Source organism: Argiope bruennichi, chromosome 3 (genome assembly GCF_947563725.1).
Source record: "Argiope bruennichi chromosome 3, qqArgBrue1.1, whole genome shotgun sequence".
NCBI lineage: Eukaryota > Metazoa > Arthropoda > Arachnida > Araneae > Araneidae > Argiope > Argiope bruennichi.
Genome location: NC_079153.1, coordinates 90,738,028 through 90,759,323, shown reverse-complemented (window position 1 = coordinate 90,759,323; position 21,296 = coordinate 90,738,028). Strand labels below are relative to the sequence as shown.

Sequence of the window (21,296 nt, the reverse complement as noted above, 5' to 3'; positions counted from 1 at the left end):
GCATTTATTATAAACTTATTAATTTGATAAACAGTATAAAACATAATATAATAATCGATAATCGATTATTATACTACGACGACTTAGTAATTTATAATCGATTTACCTACGAACCCTTTCAATTCTACTTAGTAGCATCCCGACAACGTGTGCAACTTTCAGATTACAGCTATAACCGAAGTGCATATCTTAATGCAGAGATTAGTACGACAGCATTACACTTGATTTGTTTGTATCATTTATTGGCAGCATCCCCTTCCTTCAATTAAAAATGACGAAACACATAGAACATTGAAGTCATTAATATAAATGTATAAATAAAAAAAAATAGAAAATCAAATGTTACATTGTGATCTAAAAATTTTCATGCATCAATCAAAGTGTTTTGAAAAAATATTTTTAAAATGATGTTCCTAAAAAATATTTTTTTGACATTCTTTAAATTAATTCTTGATTCAAAAATTATTTACAATTCTAACTATCCGGAAAAATAAATTTTATTACAAAATATGCTCATTAAAAAATTACAAGCAAAGAAGAATGACAAAAGGTCAAAAGCGAGTAAGCTATTCTACTAATTAATTTATTGAACGATTTCAGAATCATCCTAAATAAAAAGGTCAAAAGAATTAAAAATCAAAGGAAAAATTAATCAATCATGCAAGTGCCATTGTGTGAGCATATTTTGCATTGTACTAAGTTACTTCTTCATTAATTAATCTAGTCAGTTTTTTTACAAGAAGAGATTTTAAGCAAATTATTGCATCGAATTAGGAAATGCTGTTAGTGGCTAAATTTACTTTATTAGAGATAAATTTTATATTTTTATATTCTTTCAAAGTAAAATAAAGCCACTTAGCTTCCTCAATTATGCCATTGTTTGAAAAATAAATGAACTCGGAGGAGGGGATAATTTATAAAATTCAAATTCAATTACCGAAATTCAGAAATGAATTATTTTTTTTAGTTCTAACATATTACATGGCAAATGTGATAGTGTGAATACGGTTTTTACAAGTTTAATATAAAATATTCAGTGAATTTCTCAGTTGATTATTGTATTTATCTACTCAAGAAATACATTTTTCAGAAAATATACTGTCAATAAATTATACACAGAAAATATTTTTTAAAAAAAAGATATACTTTTCAATAAAAGAATTCTTTCATTTGAAATAAAAAGACACTATTCCAAATTTAATTAATATTCATAGCGATATAATTTTAAATTAATATTGACTAGAATAAGTCAAAAAATGAGCTTCATAGCATACGAAGAATACGAATTCGTATATCATGCAATGGCGCTTACGCTTTTCTGAAACATTGTATCTTTATTCCTCTCGTGAAATGTTCAGTTAATTTCAAAGTTAAAAAGTTGTAGAGTAAGACATTAATATTAATAGTGAAATTAATAAAAGTAATTAACAATATGATGCACTTAAGTAAACGATATAATCAATGATGAGTAACGATACATTGATAAACCATAAACGATAAATCGCAATTCACAACTTTCGCATATCAATAATTCCATTAAATGTCACATCTGTTTAACAATATTTCTTCTGTTACACAATATTTCTTCATATCGTCAACAGATGTCAAATAGTCAATGTCGTAAATATTTCTAAGATAAAGTACCAAGCGAGAGAAATTAAAAGATTAACTTAAAGTTTTTTAAAAAAAATTTCATTCTAAATAAAGAATTCATTTTTTTACTTTAGAAAATTTTTCAGTTGTGTTTGTTCTGTTGATCAGATCAAATACCTTAGAGTTTTTGGTACTGACGATTTGGCATTCGTTGGTGATATGACTGGGTGCCCATTAGTAGATTTCAAACAAATGAAACTTTAACATGACACCTTTTGCACTATGAACAACAATATGAAATTTCTACGCCTTTCGGTAAAAAATTATTAATATTTAGTAATTCAGAAATGAAATAAGAAAAAATATATATATAAATCATTTTCAAATAATAATAATGAGTATTATGTATGATAAAAAAAAAAACTTAAAACTCTGTCGAAGCCTATATTCAAATATAGAAAAACTTTATTAAATTTCACTAAAATTTCATTTTAAATAAAATTCGGACTAAATAAGTTCATAATTCTAAATAAAGATAGTGTATGGATTTGAAAAGAGAATTCAAATGATTATCAAGATAATAAATCCCAATTTAAATGTTTACAAGATGCCATTATATACAGTGTGCTTCAACTTTCTATAAGAAATGAAATTATGAAAAGCATTCGAGGACGAATACGTCAGTGTTGCTTGATATATATAACTGCGTTTATCGTATAGCTGGGAGATATCTCATACTGCCATTACGTCTTTTTTATATCCTACAAGATATCACACAAATTACAAAATTAATTAGGCATGTCGCATTTGGAGACTGTGATGCAAGCATGAATCCATTCCATTCTGCATACTCGCACTTTGACAAAAAGGGAATGTAACAGACCAGCTGCACAACGAGAAAGGGGTTTGTTTATACATTGTAACACAAAAGATTCAGTTATTATCTCTAAAGGGGAGGAAGAAGATTTGAAAAACCTGTAGAGCTTCTAAAAAATGTCTCAAAAAGGAGTTTATATGCATTGTTCTTAGTATAAAATAAAACTAAAACTAAAATAAAAAAAAGAGTGTGTTAATTTCACAAATTATTCAAATTATGATTGAATTATGCATTTCTACGCAGAAATACAAATTTTTTTAATTCGTTCAAGAACAGTGGTTCAATTCTTGAACCACTTATATCAAACTATTTAACGAATGGGGATTCATTTTTCGACTATTTAATGAAGGAAGTATATTTTTTTAAGTTTAAAAATAGATTTCCTCTTTAAGAAATTTAAAAATTCATGCATTAAATAGTTTTATATAAGTGTGTCAGAAAATAAACCCCCATGTTTATAAGAGTTAATGGGATAAAATTAAGCTGAGAAAAAAAATTAAAGGCCTTATGGAAAAATTTGTAAATAAAGTCGTATATAAAAACCTTTCATGGAAATACATAGCAAAGCTTCTGCATGCAGAATTTGTTTTTGATTTTCTAAACATGTTAAATAAATCTCCTCACTTACTTTGTTTTATATGTTTGATTTCCCGCAAATGAGCTATATAAACCACTGAAATTAATAAAGGGTTGCCCAAATTAATACAAAATTAGAATTTGCGATCATTTGTGTAGCAAAATATTGTCATTCTTATTAAAAAAAACCATTTGACAGCTGATAGTTTAAGGTTAGATAAAAAGGAACGTTACACGATAAAACAACGTGTTCTCATTGTTGTTTCAAAAATAATGAAAGTCTGACGGCCACAGTTCGAAAATTTGAAAATTGGTCCCTTAGACAGTGTGATTTAATACGATTGGATTTCGTTTTATGGGATTATATGAAATCAAAGGTCTATGCCAAAAAGCCCAGAAGCACACGTGCATTGAAGAAGGAAATTCAACGCTGCATCAACGAAATTCAGCCGCATTTATGCAAAAAGTCATAGAAAAATTCTACAAAAGAGCGCGAATGTGCCAGCAAAGCCAGGAGTCCTTTATGAACCTGTCATTTATGCTTTATTATAACCCTGTCCTTTATGCTTTACAATTCAATAAAAATATAACAATTTTTAAAAAAAGAAACTGTGTGTGTGTGTGTGTGTGTGTGTGTGTGTGTGTGTGTGTGTGTGTGTGTGTGTGTGTGTGTGTGTGTTTTGTCTGATTTAAATTATCCATTAACTATTGCTGTCCGTTCTTCTATCATGTAACGCTCCATTTTTACTAACCCTAAACTATCAGCTGTCGAATGATTTTTAATAGGGTTGCCAACACTTTACTGCATGAATGGTGACAAATTCAAATCTTGCGTTAATTTTGGGACATCCTTTAGAAAAATCATAGAAATATTCAATTGTTCTGTGCCAATAATATGAAACGTGTAGAATTGAAAAGAAATATATCAATAAAGAAGAATCTCTATTTAACTTAAATTTAAAAATGAAAAGATCTATCTTTGTAACTGCAAATGTTTACACAAATGCAGCTTGTTTATGCGATCCCAAAAACCTTTGCAACGCAGCCGAGCTTCGAAAGGCCGTTGAAAACTCTATGTCATTTCCCACGCTGAGATCATTCTTTTTTTCTTTTTTTTCTGACTTTCTCTCTTCTTTTTGTTTTTCATTTACTCACTTATAAGGGCCTGGTCTTTTTCTCTTTGACATTCTCGTTATTAATTTTCAACATGACACAACTTTTAAAATTAAAAAAACGGAAACCATTGAAACGAGACACTACATAGATCAAATGATCTTCTGTTGAGGTAATTTTTCTGTAGTTCAAGTTGCGTAAAATATCTCGGCTCATTAATTATAATTAATTTAACATACACTTTCGAAATAATGATGAGGATATCAGTAAGAACAGAAATTTTAAAGGACGAAAAAATATTAATCTTTTGATTACGAATTAATGAATCATTAACAGTGATCTTTACTATCACCAATGATTTAAAGCACTAAAGCAAAGAAGCGAAAAATATTTCAAAAGTTATTAGATAATTGATAAATTATTATATCCCATAGCGAATAAAATCGTAATGATTCAGTATAATAAAGTGCAGCATCTGTAAGACCCAGATTGCATAGTCTACTGCACATTACTGTACAAATTGTGAGATATAATCTAATTCAATATTCAACAATTTTATACAGTTACAGTGGATATCGTTTAATATCATGAAATGTCATATAATATATGTGCTCAATTAGAACAATAGGGAAATGAATTTATTTAAAAAATAGTCTAGATGACAAATAGATTCCTTTTGTGGATTTAGTAGTACGATATCTGTAGCAACAGGAGAGAAAAATAATTAATAGAAATATTAGAGATGCGCAAATATATACATAGTCCATGAAGACGTGATGCCTCAAAAGCGCAACATCTCTAAGAGGAAGAAAATCTACCAATTACTTAAACAGTGTTTAGATTGCTCGTAAATTCTTTCAGAGTAATTAAAGAAATATTTATGATTTAATAGTATCAACAGGAAATCAAAATATTTAAAGAATTATTATATACTATTCAAAATTCTCCACAGAGTGAATAAAATCCTAATGATTCAAAAAAGTAATATTTTTTCGAAAAAGGTCAAACAATATTAAAATGATTAGTAGTGACATATTTAGATATTTTGCGGCACATTATGAAGCTTTTCTTCTAATAAGATTTTCAATTTTCAGAACTTTTACCGTATTAATGGTATTTTAGGTTATTGTTTTATTTTATTAACTTAGTGAATATATATTTGTTTTCATTTATCTATTATGACTCCAGACTTGCGGCACTTATGTTTGTATACAATATTACTGAAGCAGATATTTGGTTTTATAAATATTCTAAAAGCTAAGTAAACGTAATGAAAAATATATGAACTTCACCAATTATACTTGATAAAGTGTTAATATCTTAATATTTTACATGATTCACAGAATTTCTAGTTTTTACAAATTTATTTATTTGAAAAACTAGGAAAATAAAGTCTTTTGATTGACTTTTTTTCGGGTCCCCTCTCAACTATAGGCAGCTAGCTGCCTAGCTTGCCTCAATGGAAATCCATAATTGAGGATTAATAGATATATGTTTTCTGAATTAGGGAAATCCTAATGATTTTACAATATAGCATCCGTAACAGGTGGAGAATAAAATTATTTAAAGACCTATTAGACGGCAGAAAAGGAGTACAGCATTTCCACCAGAAAGGGAAAGGAATTATTAAAATGGTTTAAAAGATTGGCAGATTCCTTTCGCGGATTTAGTGAAATCCTCATGATTTAGCAGTACTGTATCTATAACATTCGGTTTTTAGAGAAAATGATAGTGGTTATGCATCTACCACCGCCAACAATGAAAACGGTTAAAATTTCAATATTTGTACTGTACCGACGTGTATAATCGATATAAATTTAGAAGTCGGACTGATTCGAAAATTTTTGTTAACTTGGTACGAAACAAAATTCTAAACGTTTTCCAGTTAACAATGTTGTCCAAAGTATAAAATAGTCCAATTCTTGCTCTTTTCGAGACTAATATCCAAACTTTTGCAAAGAATCAAAATATAAAGGCAATTACTATGTTTTTATCAATTTATATCAAATAATTATATTTAAAATTTAATAACTTTGTTCTGCAGTATTTACATATATATTTATTTAAATAATTTTTTTTATTTAATTAAAATATATAACATTAAAATTTGATTCAAGCCTGTTTTCAAAGCCTGAAAACTAGCACTCAATCGAAGACGCAATCGCATTTAACAGAAGATATTTAACTCACCCGCTCTGATCTTCGAGCTTTCTCTATAATTAGGCCTCATAAAATGTATTCTCAAGCCGCATAAATCAGAAAATGGGTAAGAAAATGGAGCTTTAATTAATGTAAATTATTAATTAATTTAATTAATAAATTAAATTAATTAATGGAACAAAATTCGATTTGAACTAATTTTTTAAAATATGTTAATAAAATTTTCTTAAAATACAATTTTCGTTTTAAAATGCTGAAAAATATGAATTGTGGTTCAATTGTTTAATTCATGCAGTAAATAATTGTAATATTTAAAGCTTATTCATTTGAATATAGATAGCTAATCCAAGATTCCAAAAATATTCTATTCGATTGCTAATTTAATACTAAAATAAAATTTTCAACGCCTGTTTCTCCGAACTTCAAGTTAATCAAGGATGGAATTAATTTGATACAATGGTTTGATTCAACAGAAAAAATGCAATCTTTAAAGTACAATCATCTGAATAGACAGTTGATCAAGGATACCAAACAGCTTTTGCTCTGAATAGTTAAATTTAAACATTATGTCATTTTGGACATCTGCCATATTATCCCATATATTTATATTTTACTAAAAGACTTGATACGGAACGGATAATTTGAATAATTAGTTGTTTCTTCAAGGCATTAATTCAGTGAACAAATATGGCAACATGTTTACTTTTAAAATAAATACTAAAAAATAATGATTAAATTTGAAATTCAGTAAGACAGCTGAACTTAATAAGATTTCCTAATTTGGAACACTTCAAAAATCAATTAAAATATTTGAAAGAGAATTTTTAGAAGCACATGGAAAGTTTAAATTTATTTCTTATAATTATTTAAAAAAAAGAGAGATAAAAAATTTGTACAATTATGACAAATTCGAAACAACAGAGAATTCGAAAATTAAATTTATATTTTGTGCTTGAATTTAAAAATCTTCAAAGATTATCTTTTTTTCAATATTATTAGATTTTTAAAGGAACAACATATAAATATATATATAAATAATAACAATAAGTTTTCATTAATTTGTAACTCTCTTGTTTTCTCAAGATTTCCATCACGTATCTATTTATTTCTTATCTTGAATATCTGTTCCATTAAAATTTTTCTTTTATGTTTCAGCAATTTATTGATGGTAAAAAAGTTCAAATTTGTGAACTGCATTAACAAATGTACTTTCCTCTATTCACAAAGTACTCTAAACTCTAAAATAAAATAAATGATAAATACTGGGGGAGTGAAATGAAACAAGAAACACTCGCTAACTTCTTAAAGTTTTCAGATTCAATTCACCATCAAATAAAACAGGAAACATCAAAGACCAGATTTTACCATGTCTCTATCAAAAATCAAGATATCGTTTGATGGAAAAATTCTGCTTTTAAGAGATTTATAAACCGTGAAATTTCATTTTAGAATATTATTGTAAAAATTTTTTGAAGCCATCAAATTAACCACAATAACTATTCTTCAAAAAAAACTAAAGCTTGAGTTACTTATACCATCCTATTTAGAATAATCATATTCAGATAATGAAATTGCATCTAATAGCAAGCAATTATATTTTATATTCGCAAATATAAAATATAATTTCTTTATTCAAAGAGAAAATATATTTTTAATATTTCTAAAAGAAATGTCATTAAAAAAATCAAGAGTTATTTAAAATGAAAATAATTCAAATTATTTTTATAGACTGACTTTTAATCATTTGAGATAATTTCATATACATGATAAATTTGAATTCAAATGATAAAATATAGATGCGCACATAAAGTAAAAAGAAAAAAATCCACTTAATTTTATTCGTTAATTCACTAATTAAATTTAATTAACATTTAACTTAATAAAATTTAATTAATCATCAAAGAAGCAAAATGAAAAAATTTTAAGAATTCCGACCCGATGTTAATAAGCAGCATTTTTAATATAGAAAAAATTTAATGAGAATTAGTAAAGCAAGGTTTCTCAAACTGAAGTACTTGATTCCTCAACAGGGTTATTTTTCTATTCTATTTTGTAGGATAAAAGAGTAAAGAAAACATCTTAATTTCATAATTTTATTATAATTTTCAAGACATTTATTTTTGGGTGAATTTTATTGCTTCATTTTCTTATTTATTTTCCATCTAAAGTATATTTTTTAAAATGGGAATGGGTCCATTTAAAAAAGTGTTGCAAGTAAAAAAGTAATAATTTAAAAATCTTTTAATTAAAGGATTCAAGAATTTTCAATGGAAAAAATGCGTTTTTTAATCAGGGTCTTAATAAAAAATATAGATTTTTTTAAAAACTATATATATAAATATAGATCGATTACAAACTTTTTAAATCAAATTCCTAATACTTATACTTTTTTTTTTTTTTTTTTTTTTTTTTTTTGCTGATGGGATGAATAAGAAAAAAGTGCATATATCTATCGTAGGAGAAAAATAATCAAAATTTTTGTATTGCAGCGATTGCATAAAAAAATAAAACTATTAGTTATTTTTAAATAAATAGATTAATGCTCTCATTTTAAATTTATTATATTTTATAAAGAGAAAGTTTCCTTGGCGAAAAACATTTTAAATTTAAATTGAACAAAAATCATCTTCTTTTTAAATATTGTATTTCCTTTTCTGAAATTGCGGAAATACATTATCCGTTATTTAATCCCTACTATTAGTTCCCACTCTCCCTATATATATATCTTGTTTAAATTTTCAATCGTTAATAAAATACTTTTTATTCATCCACTCAAGTTCAAATACATTTTTTAAAACTTGTAGTGGATGACACTTGATGTTAATACAGTTTTTTCAAATATTAATTCATTAATTATTAAATTTAATTAATTTTTAATACTTTAAACAGAGTTTTAGCAGTTTGTAATGAAAATTGGAATCAACAGGCAGTAGCTCAATCGGTAAAATGTAAGGATTTCAATATTTTTCGCGTGAAGGTGAAGAATGCGATTACAATTCTTGAGAAAGTAGGAATTGACTTTTAAAAAAAAGTTTTTATATTACTTGTATTATATCTAAATTTAAAAAATTATTGAAAGTTTTTTTAAGAGAAATTTTATGTGAATATATGCAGACTATAATCGATAGAAGACAAATCAAAAAAAGGCAAAAGAAGTTTCGGGACATCAAAAAATAATAACAGAATTTTTTTTTTTTTTAAATTTTAGAACAATAATTCAAGAAAAAAAAATAATGAAAGAAAGGAAAGTTGAAGAAAACGAGAGAAATCTAATCAACTGTTTTTATTATTTCACTTTATAGAAAAACTAACTTCTTAGCCGGTATATCATTATTTTTTATTCGCTCTCTTTTAAAAGAGGTACATTCTGTTTATAATGTCAGAAATGTTTTTATAACCTAACTGAGCCCTTTCATTTTTTTTTTTTTCACAAAATAAATACAAAGTCAAAATTTCAGATGTGATTTTTTTTTTAAATTCAAAACAACAATTTATAAGATAAAATTTTAATCATAATATACTAATTTTAAAATGATGCTCCTTACAAATAGGCTTATATTTTTTTATGTATTTATTATATTTTTGATAATTTAATTAAATTTTAAATTTAATATAATGTTGTTGAAAGTTAATTTCTTCATTAATTTATTATGATACTTTTTAATAATTAACACATCCATAATATAAATTCACGAAACATCGGACCCCATCCCAACTATTCCTGCCATCCCGCCAAAGATGCCCAAGAAGGGGTGATGAGTACACTAAAAAAACTTCGGGAGATAACCAACAGAGCAGCAGTAGGGGTGTAGCAGCGGGAGCGAAACGAAAAAAATACTCACCAGGATCGCCGCGGCGTAAATCCACCAAGCCGATCCGGGGCGGGATTTGCCATTCTGCAAAAATCACTAACCTACATCAATCTCATTGGAACATAACGACAATTGTTGCCATACTCCGGTATCGACACAAAAGCGCGAAGAAACCCGACGCGAGGGCTAAGCGCAGCGCTTGTGGATTCACCCGGAAATGCAGTTCCTGCGGCGACCGCTTCACTCACACGGTTACTTGTATCCTTGAGCTGGTTCCTCGCTTACCAAGCGGGGAGTATTAAGTTTCGTTCCCTTGCTCTCTCGGGATGGGCGATTTTTTGGCGAGATTTTTTTTAGGGCTACTTTTTTTTCATTATCGGATTTTTAGTTTTGTTTGTTTGTGCCGCGGTGACGTTTTTCGGGGAAATATTTCGGTTGTCTTGTGCCTGAGATAAGAGGGCATCTTTTGGATCTGGCATGATATAATCTCTGTAATAGGGTTTCTTAAGGGCAAATTGAATACAGACTTCATGCAGACTTAAAAGCGCCGCGAATAGTTTCCTACTACTGTAGGTTATCACTAAAGTAACTGTTTTATTAGCTGTTTGTACTACAGGATTTTTAAAAGCTTTCAATTTTGTACTACATGAATAATAATTAAAAATATGTGTCCCTCATATAACTATATTTTGATAAAAATCAATATATGTTATATAAGGTATTTATAATCAAACTTTTAATTTATATTAAATTCATGACTGAAATTTTTGCATTATAATAAAATATAAATGTACTTCAATTTTGTACTACATGAATAATAATTAAAAATATGTGTGCCCTCATATAACTATATTTGATAAAAATAAATGTATGTTATATAAGGTATTTATAATCAAACTTTTAATTTATATTAATTTCATGACGGAAATTTTTGCATTATAATAAAATATAAATGTATTATATATTGAAGAAATAAGATAATACTATATATTAGAAAATATTAAGATACATCATTGAAGAAATATGTTATGACGAATGAATCTGCTTCACTGTAACCAATTTCGATACGCACATGCGTTTATCTATCGTAGTGTATATTATTAAATGAAAAATCATACTGAAGCAACACAATGATTCGAAGTTTTCAATATTGGAAAGTTAACTATTCTCTCAATATAATTCTTGAGTCATATACAGCCAAATGTGGCTTCACCATTCGCGCTAAAATCAGAAAAAAAAATCAAATGTATCTGAATAAAAAAAAATTAAATCAAAATGTTAAAAAAATAATCAAATTATAAATGCAATTTACTTAAAATTTTAATTTAAATCTTTTATATAATTTTTTTTCCTCAAAAAATATTGAAATATACCATTAGTAGTACATATACCATGATTTGAGAAACCCTGTTCAAAACTGATGCATATATTTGAAGTCTGACCAGCTTCGTTTAAATTTCATAAAAAATTAAATGATTTTTGTTAATGTTATTAAGAGCATTTGATAATTAATTACATGTTCATAACATCAATTTTAAAAGTATGTCTTTGAAAAATCCGTATGTAAATACATATTCATGTAAAATTCTTATTATCAATAAGTAAAAATATTCTGGAAATGGTTTTAATGAAAAATATTATTTTAACTCACAAATAAGTTTAATAAAAAAAATTTCGTTATACTATATGAATAATTTAATTACAATTTTTTGTGTGTGCTTGTTTCCGGAGAATATTTTTGAGTAAAAACCAGATTGAGATTTTTTTCTCTCTCTTATAGCATAAGAGTTTTGGGTAAGAAAAAAAATATAGTAAAAAGATTTTTAGTTATATGGAAAATTATTTTCTTTCAAATTTTCTTTTAAACGAAAACAGCGTTTTATTTATACTAAAATGAAAGAACAAAGAACACATTGTGAGAATTCTAAGAAATTCGATTTACTCAAAAGTTAGTTCTATTAGATATCAGAGAAAATGTTAATCTATAAAAACTGAGAAAATCAAAATATTTTAATCCCCCCAAAAATTACCTTTTTTTATTTGATGTTAAAATTAATTCTCTCAAGCAATTTCATAGTGTGTGTGTGTGTGCGTGCGTGCGTGTGCGTGTGTGATGTTTTAATCTTTTTATTCAGACTCATTTCTTTACATTGGAGGCGATATATGAAAATAATAGTCAAAATCATTGGCGATAAATAGATTTTATTTACTGATTCCTGTATTCCCCCTTAAAAAATGATGTGTACGGATATAATTTTATGCAAAGAGTAACATTTTCTTCAATTAAAACGATGTATTCTATACACGCCTGATATATCAGTTTATAAATATGTTCCCTTTCTTTAATATAATAATTCTATTCATTGTAGTATCGAACGTACAGGAAATCTTGTAGCATAGAAAACTATTTTTATAACAGCAAAGATCTTCAGACGGACTATCTTGAAAAGAAAATTAGCTACAGTATTTGAGCCCCTACCTTTTCTTTGGTGGTTTTGAAAATATGACTTCTTATTCAATTCCAAATAGGAAAAAATTTTAATTTATGAATTAAAATTCATTAAGCAGACAATTATTTGCTAACAATTAGACATTTATTAAAACAAATATCTGTAAAAAGCAATGATATTTAATTTCCTAAACTGTTGTGAAAATGAAAAAAAAATTTGCAACATTTTCTGGCATAATTTATTGGTTTACATTAGGTATATAATATTTAACACAGTATTGAAAACAGCAAAGATTTGTAGGAATTGTTTTTTAACTGAGCAATTTACAGAGCATTGTAATTATACACAAACCACCGCGAATTATTAAACATTTGGAATTCGCTAGTTATAAAAAAAATTCCACAATATTTCGCCTAATAATTCACTTGAGTTATTAATTTGGAAATAACTTTTATTGTTCCTATTACAGTTTCTGTGTTATAATTTTTTAAGTAAGGAAATGCACGATAAATAAAAAAGCTTTTCATAATTTAGTTATTCTAAATGTGATTTATACATTCATGCATAAATGAAGATTCATCTGAAGCTGGCAAATTCGAACAAAGAATACAAGGTGTTGCCATCCAAACATCTTTTAATCTAACATCTAATTAAGAAGCATAACTGTTCTCCTCATTTATAAAAAAATGTATGCAAAGTATTTTCCATCAAAAGTTATTAAAGCAGTTTACTCATGGATAGAATTTATGTGTCTATACATATTTCCAATTTTTTAATGCAAAATAAAAAAATTATATTAGTGAAAATTCTTAAACTTAATTCTTTTTTATATTTTTCTGTAATTCTATATTACTGTGTCCGAGGAATTTATAAAGTAACTAAAATATAAAAATTAAAGTTTTAAATTAACGGTTAAAAGTGTAACAGATGAATAAAATTTTTGTTTTCTTTTCAAATGAAAAAAATATAATTTTGTTTTTAATCTTCACAGTTTAAAAGTGTAAGAGTATGTTTTCGAAGTAATCATTTAATCATTTATAGCAGAATCATTTCATTTAAATATTCAATTAATACATTAAAATCCAATAAATTTAGGATTTAAGGCATATAGATATAAATATTTATCTAGAAATTGTTAATATTTTATTTAAAATGTGTTTTATTTTGTCTTTCATTCTTCTGTTATTTCCATTAAAAAATCGTTTACTTTTACTGCCATTTATACTGAAACATTTACAAAAAAATCTATCATTAATCGTCTGAAATTTCTATCAGACGATTTTTTCAAAAACACTGCTCTGAAAATCTTGTTTGATCTTGCAAAATAAATACATCTTCCTCTACAAAGTAATTTATTTTCTTAAGATGAAAAACAATGGTTTCTAGCAACCATGGTCAATATTTTCATCCAGCTCGTGCATAATATTTTTATACTGCTAGTGAATAGTTTATTTTTCTATATGAAAACGTCCAAACCGAAGAATTTTTTTTTTTTTGTAAACAATTAAAGCTGTAAAAAATATACAGTTATATAGGTAAGATAAAATTTAAATCGTTTCCTAACATTTTAAGAAATATAACTTATTTATAAACTTTTTACGGTTAGAAAGATAAATATAAGAGAAAAATTAAAATTTTTAAGATGTTAAAAGAAATTTAATTCATTCAATACGTTTTAATCTAAAATCATAAATATTTTGACTTTTTCTTAAAAAAATCTTTTTTAAATAATCTTTTATTAATATAATATTGAAATATCATTTATAATTTAAATTTATTTTGGTTTATTCAAGCTAAAAACTAAAAACTTTACATAACTGCTTATATTTTTGAACTGTTTTTGTTAATTAAATTCGTCTTTATTTAACTTTTAACTTTTTATCTACTGTAATCCTACTTGAGTAAGTTTTGAAGCAACTTTTCATTTACTTAGGAGCTTTATTTCTATAATATGTCTTTTCATAAAAAATATTGGTCTCTTCAGATAAGAATTTTACTGAGTTTCATCAATTATTTGTTGCATTCCTAATACCATATAACGTTACTTTATTTTAACTATTTATTTCTTTATTGATTCTGTTAGGAAATTCTGCATTTAAATTATAAAATGACATGCATTCCTTTCTAAATTCATATTATTTCTCGTACTTTTTAGTATAAGTTTCGAAGTAATCTGTCCTCATTTGCGCCATTGCTTTCAATTAATCCTTTTACTTGACATCGATATAATCGGAATCCTTTGATATTTTCTGTGCGATTACCGCTTCTAATATGTAGTTATACTGAATATTAGCAGAATACATATATGTTTGTCTTTATGGTAGTGAGTATTGAGCAGTATAAGGCACTTTGTAGGCAAACTTAAGAGACATTGTATGTATTGCAAAATGGGCATTAGCTCTGTAAGATGGATTGATGGAAAAAAATGTTGAAATTGCAAATATGTTCTAAAAGTGGTTTCGTCTTAATAAATGTTATTTTTAAAACATTCTTACGTCATCCTTGGATCGTTCCATCATTTATTGAAATTCCTCGCAAATGAAATTTCATGTTAGACTAGCATCTGGTAGTGGCATTTTTATAACCAGATGTTTAAGTCAAGATGCCTGTCTGTAATATTAAATTGGTGGCCTTTGAAATCAAATGGATTAAATCTAATAAGAGTCCTTGGTCAGTTGGTTTCCTATCTTAATTAACAGATTCATTTTTCAAAATTATGAAAAACATTTATCATAATTATTATTAATATATTCATTATTAATTGTTTTGTTTTGTGTGTTAAAAAAGTTAAATATTCATTTTGAATATATAACTGTTCTTTTAATTGCCTTGCTTTAATTTTTTATTCTTTTACTTTAAAAATTGCAGCTTTATTTAACTGTACTCATTTTTTGACTGAATTTTCCTTGATTCGAATTTTTGGATAAATTGAGTTTTATCATTGGTAAATCCACTTCAAATTCGTCATATATAATTTTCTATAAAAATACAGCAGCTTCAACTAAATTTATTGCTGACCTAATCAAAATCTCGGAAGTCCTCGTATTTCGAGCACTAGACTTCAGTAACATTGTAGAATCTTTATCAAATCTTCGATGAAAGGCCTCAATGATTTATCCCTTTCGTTATCTCACCAAATTAAACTGAATAAAATAAACAAAATGGCGTCTGTTTCCTGCTGCTACGTGCTCTCATTCAGAATATTGGATTTGATATCTCTAACCATGGAGTTTGTTCACCTAAAAGAAAAAAAAAATCTTATTAAATGTAGCGGAGACTTTTTTATCATCTCGAAGGTTTCACTTGACCTCAAGGCATATCACTCTTCTGGAATTGGGTCTTATCATGAGAAATAAAGGGAAAGTTAAATATTTGATCTTTTTTATCACTAGTGCATATTCAAATGTTTCATTTTTATTGCAATTATCTTCACGTTGGGATTGACAGGGACTTGATATGTCTGGCTAGACAAGATGCAAATTTACCTTTGAAATTCTGGATTTAAATTTAATACGTTGGTTTATTGTGGTTTCATTTATGAATCAAAAAATTCTTTATTATTGAGAAAAAAATATTGTCTCGAAATATGTTTAAAACAAGAAATATAATGGATGCATAAGTGAACTTATATCTTTAAAGTATCTAAAACGTTAAATAACATTTCGAATAATATCTTTAAAATAACAGATGTATGAAAGTAGAATATTGTTTCTTGATTTTTCGATGTGAAGTAATTCATTGCGAATCAAATTTATTGTGTTTTAGCAATGAATTTTAGTATTAAGGAAATAGTGTGTCATATATTGTATTTTTTTAAAAATCACAAAATTTCTCTACTGATAGAATTATTGTTCCAGAAATTTGGACAGGACATTTGGTAATTATTCAACAAATTCAAGCTCCGCACTTTTATCGTATAGTAAAAAATAAAATATATTACAAAAATACCAGTTACTTTCCCTAATTCTTATTAATAAAGCATATAATTAAAAAAATCATTTGAATGCAAGCATGCACTTTGGAATTATAAAACAAGTGAATAACTCATCAAATGACTTGTATGAAACAATTAATCAGACTACGATAAATAACCAATAAACGCGTGCATTCAATTGCAGGCCTCTGTTGTTTTTGGAGCGATTCAATCACTCACGGATGCGTAGTGAAATGGTGTCTCGCTGACGTCTAGACTGAATATTTGAAATGGCTATATTATTATTCTTTTCGTATATCTCTTTCATGCAGAGTTTGTGAATCAGACCCATTGATCATCAAAAATGGGGGTGTATTATTACGAAATCGTAATTAGTCGCGTCAAATATTTTCCAACAGATGGCAGCAGTAGTCATTTTATGAGACGGCTTTTGACAGAAGAATGGAAGATTTGGTAAACAATTTGCTTACTTAGATGAAAAGAGATAAATAATATAAGTCTAAACTACAACAAAAAAAATCAATGAAATAAATACATAATCCTTTTTAAGCTTATTCTCAAACAAAGGTTATTTTATATTTCATATTAGTTGTAAAATACCAATGAAAACAAACATGTTACATTATTTTGAAAAACACAAAACTTCATCTTCTATATCTTGTTCTAAAATACTTGATTTCATTTTAGTCATTAGAAAATTATTTACTAATATTCTGCTGGTTCTTTAATGTCTTGAATATAAAAAACGCAGAAAAACCCAAAAGATATTATAGGGTAAATGGGACACCAACAATGTGATATCCAGGGCATAATTTTTTTTTTCTCCTTCTTGAATGCAGTTAGATGCTTTACAATTGTAAATGGCGTCTTGGCCATGGTATTATTTTTTTCCGTCTTCTAGATATTTTCGACTTTAAAGTGCGAGATAAATGCACGCTCTTTTTGTCTTCATAGAGCAATTATGATGATGTAGCATTCCATAAAAAATAAGAAATTATTATGAGTAAGCTCGAATAGGTACTTTGTCTCTCAACATCCTTTTGTAATCAAATTATTAAAATTTCTTAGATTATCTTATGTCAAAAGAATGCTTATTAAAAAAAATATTTGTATTGTTTGTAAAAATATTGTTTGAAAAAAAATTTAAGGAAAGAGATTTTTTTTAGAGAATTTTTTTAATTATTTATTTTAAGGGCACTTTCTTGATTTCAAAATCTGTGCAATTTTTCTCATTATAAAATATAAGTTTTTATCATTTTCTTTTTTATGTTTTAACAAATAAAATCACAGTGAAATTTAGTTTATTAACCAAAAATATTTACTAGAATCTGGCTGTTTACTCAATTTAAACTCTCATTTGCAGTCTAAATGGGCAAATACATACATAGCTCAAGCGATTCCGTAAAATTATTTTACATAAAAAAATATGTGTATCTTTTAATTTAATAAATTATAGTTGAAATTCCGTCTTTAAATATTAGTTTTCAAGTGATGCTTCAAACTAATTTCTTGAACTATATAAATATTCACCAAAATATTGTTTTGGGGAATATTTGGTAAATACATGATTTTGATGATAAAAAATTAAATAAGTAATCATTAATGAAATGATTCATCATTCCAGTAGCGATTTCTATGGAAGATTGACATCATATAGAAAAGTAATGTAAGCTGTAATATTATAAAAAATTATTCTCTTTTAAATGGGCAGGTGTTTCAAAAGTGTCATTTAATTACAGTTTTAAAGCAAGAAAAGAAATAATTAAGAATGAAAATAGTTCAGCTCATACACATGATGCACATTATCGTCGTTTATACACTTCATTTAGCTTGAGCCTGAAAAGAAGATTTCACCTTTAATGGGCAAGTACAATATTCGAAAATTTATCCTATTAAAAAAGTTTCCTTTTCTGGTTTGTTTATTTCACTTATTTAAAAGTAGACTTTTAATTTTCCAAACATTAAGAACAAAAAAAAAACAAAAAAAAATGGTTCGTTTATTTTAATTGGACACAAAAAATTTCAAAAACGCATCTTCATTTTTATTCTTTTATTATTAACTATGAACAAAGGAGAAATATTATTAGTTTATATGATACTTAATTTTACAGATTTTTTAAAAAATGAAAATATTCTAACTATTTATTTCAAAAGTAAAATTTAGTGAAAAAGATTTAAAGGAGATTCAAATCTCTCTTAAACATGAATCTCCTTGCAACATAATATAGATTTTAGGCTTAATTAATTAATTTATTTTTCATTTTATATTTAAAACTTACACTTAATTATGTACCAACTATAGCTTGTGCACAAAGAATGTATTTAATATCATCGCATTGCTCACTATTCACGACCTTATCCAGGGCACATAATTTTATGCAAATGAGAAAGGGTGGGGTAGGGGATAAGACCTTAACTGGAGCGTATGCGAGAAAGTTGTGAGGAGACCACACGCACTGCTTTAATTTTAAGGTAGTCCTTAATTGATTATTGCGCAATGTATAATAACATGTTTTGAAATAAGTTCAGACTAATGCCAAAATTTCCATTAATTTCTTATTCAAAACCCAATTAAAATCTAGAAAATTCTTTTTTTTATGATTACCTATCACCTCACCCAAGTAACAAAATTGGCATCTCTAAGACAAAATGTCTACCGATATTGTGCTTCAAATTTGTTTTTATCATGTATTCGTATCATGTATGTTTTATTATGCAGTTTACAGATATTATGCTAAATATATATATATATATATATATATATATATATATATATATATATATATATATATATATATATATATATATATATATATATATATATATTTAAACCTCTGCTTCATATTTTTGACATTAAAAAAACATTAATATATAATTTGCTTTTATTTATTTTAATTTATATTGGTAACAATATTATTCAGCAATTTTTCTGCAATGGAAACCTAAGTAAGAAATAAGCTTAGAGTGAACATGTGGTCCAGAAAGATTATCTAGATCATAAAAAAGCCGCTTTACGATGGAAGTCAAAGTTCGACTTTTATTCAAAAATTTCTCTGATAGTTGTCAAGGGCAACTAGCAGAGCCATCGCCCGAAGATTAAATACTCAAAAAAAAAAATGAAAAAAAAATATCCTCTCGTTCAATCCTGTGTGATCATTAAGCCCACATTCATTCCTTTTGAAAAATGCCCTCGGAACCAAACCTGTTGCCAAACTGTCGCACCTAAGATCGGCTCAGTAAAATAAACAGAGAACACTTCCGAAAAAGTGCACTCTTTACTGTCCGCGCAAGGATACAGCGATCGGCTGCTATGGAGGCCCGAGTGGCGGACTGTTCGTTTTGTTGAGGGTCAGTGAGTGCGGATAGCAGAGGGATATTTTTTTGAGCACATTTCGGATTAAAATCACGTGTGTGCCAAGGAAGGGGGGGTCGCTCCTCTTCCAGAGGGGGGATGAAGATGCTAGGACGATGGATTCTTATAGCCGGCATAATCCACATAATTTACCTGAGTCTTACTGAAGCAGCGGTGAGTAGAAATAAACAACTTTTGCTGAAAATTTATATTTATCGAAAGAAAAATTTATCTAAAATTTATATTCTTTGTTTACAAATTCTTCGATTCATAAAAAAGATTTATAAACAAAGAATAATCAATAACAACAATTTTACCGATGTTATTTAGAAATTAAAACTTGAGCGATAAAATGGATTTTTATTTTTATAAAATTATAATTGTTTCAAAATATACTATAAAAATTCAGTGAAAAGTTTTTTATCCTACAAATTTTGAAAATTGTTTTGCATTAATACTTAAAAAGGAGACTTTTAGTTTTAGTTTTGGTCTTATTGTTTAAGATAATGCACGTTTGTATTTCAATTGATAGATAAATATAATTTTACTTAAATATTTAAAAAATTCAAGTTAATTGATAAAATTATATAAAAACATTAATTGATAAAGTCATGTGAAATCATTTTTTATTCAGAATTTCAATTTATAAGAAAATGGTTTCAAATCGATTTTTTAATTAACTATCTCTAACTAATCTTAATGTACGTTCGACAATATTTTAAAAAAAAATTCAGTTCCCTCAGTATTTTGGAAAAAAATTTAAAACATACTCAATATCTTCAATGAGATTTTGTAAAGGGAAATTTCATACATTTATTTACTATTAAAAATAAATTTATTTTAAATTTGTTTTGGATATAAAAAAAAACTAAATAACAAGTTTGTTGCATGCTTATAAGTTAATAAGATAAAATGCCAATAATTTTATTTCTGAGTATTGATCAAAGTATAAAAAAAAATATATATATTATTATACTAAAAGTATATAAATTTCGTTTATACAAATTTTTAAGATTATAGAAAAATTAAATTTTACTTAAAATAAATTTTCTGTTTCTGCAATATAAATTGCTGTTCCAGAAGAAAAAAAAATCACCAGTAAAGAAACTGAAATGTTTAAAAAATTTATTATATATTTAAAAAGAATAAATATAAGCAATGTTATATATTTAAAAATAAATAAATAAATTATATATATTCCTAATAATATAGTAATTGTGATGTATTCAAAATATCCGATAATATTAAATTGACTAAAAAAACTTCTTATTTTAACGACCTTTAACGTAAAAGGATAATGTCAATTTCTTTAAATTTAAATATATTGCTTATTCTATCATCCTCATTATTTGATCTATTTTTAAAAATCGCTTATATTAAAGGTAGGAAATGCAGAAAAATATTATTTATCATTGTAATGTTAATATAA

General features: G+C 26.2%; 2 protein-coding genes across 2 annotated transcripts in view; one reads left to right on the top strand and one right to left on the bottom strand.

The window, feature by feature from the left end:
* The window catches only part of LOC129962609 (collagen alpha-2(IV) chain-like), a 90,779-nt gene extending 80,374 nt beyond the window's left edge, over positions 1 to 10,405 (bottom strand). Inside the window, exon 1 of the mRNA XM_056076431.1 lies at positions 10,162 to 10,405. Coding sequence (XP_055932406.1) covers positions 10,162 to 10,214 — 53 coding nt within the window. The 5' untranslated portion in view covers positions 10,215 to 10,405. The remainder of the gene's footprint in view (positions 1 to 10,161) is intronic.
* Positions 10,406 to 19,717: 9,312 nt separating this feature from the next.
* The window catches only part of LOC129962686 (collagen alpha-3(IV) chain-like), a 112,458-nt gene continuing 110,879 nt past the window's right edge, over positions 19,718 to 21,296 (top strand). Inside the window, exon 1 of the mRNA XM_056076599.1 lies at positions 19,718 to 20,041. Within this exon, the coding sequence (XP_055932574.1) occupies positions 19,967 to 20,041 (75 nt within the window). The 5' untranslated portion in view covers positions 19,718 to 19,966. The remainder of the gene's footprint in view (positions 20,042 to 21,296) is intronic.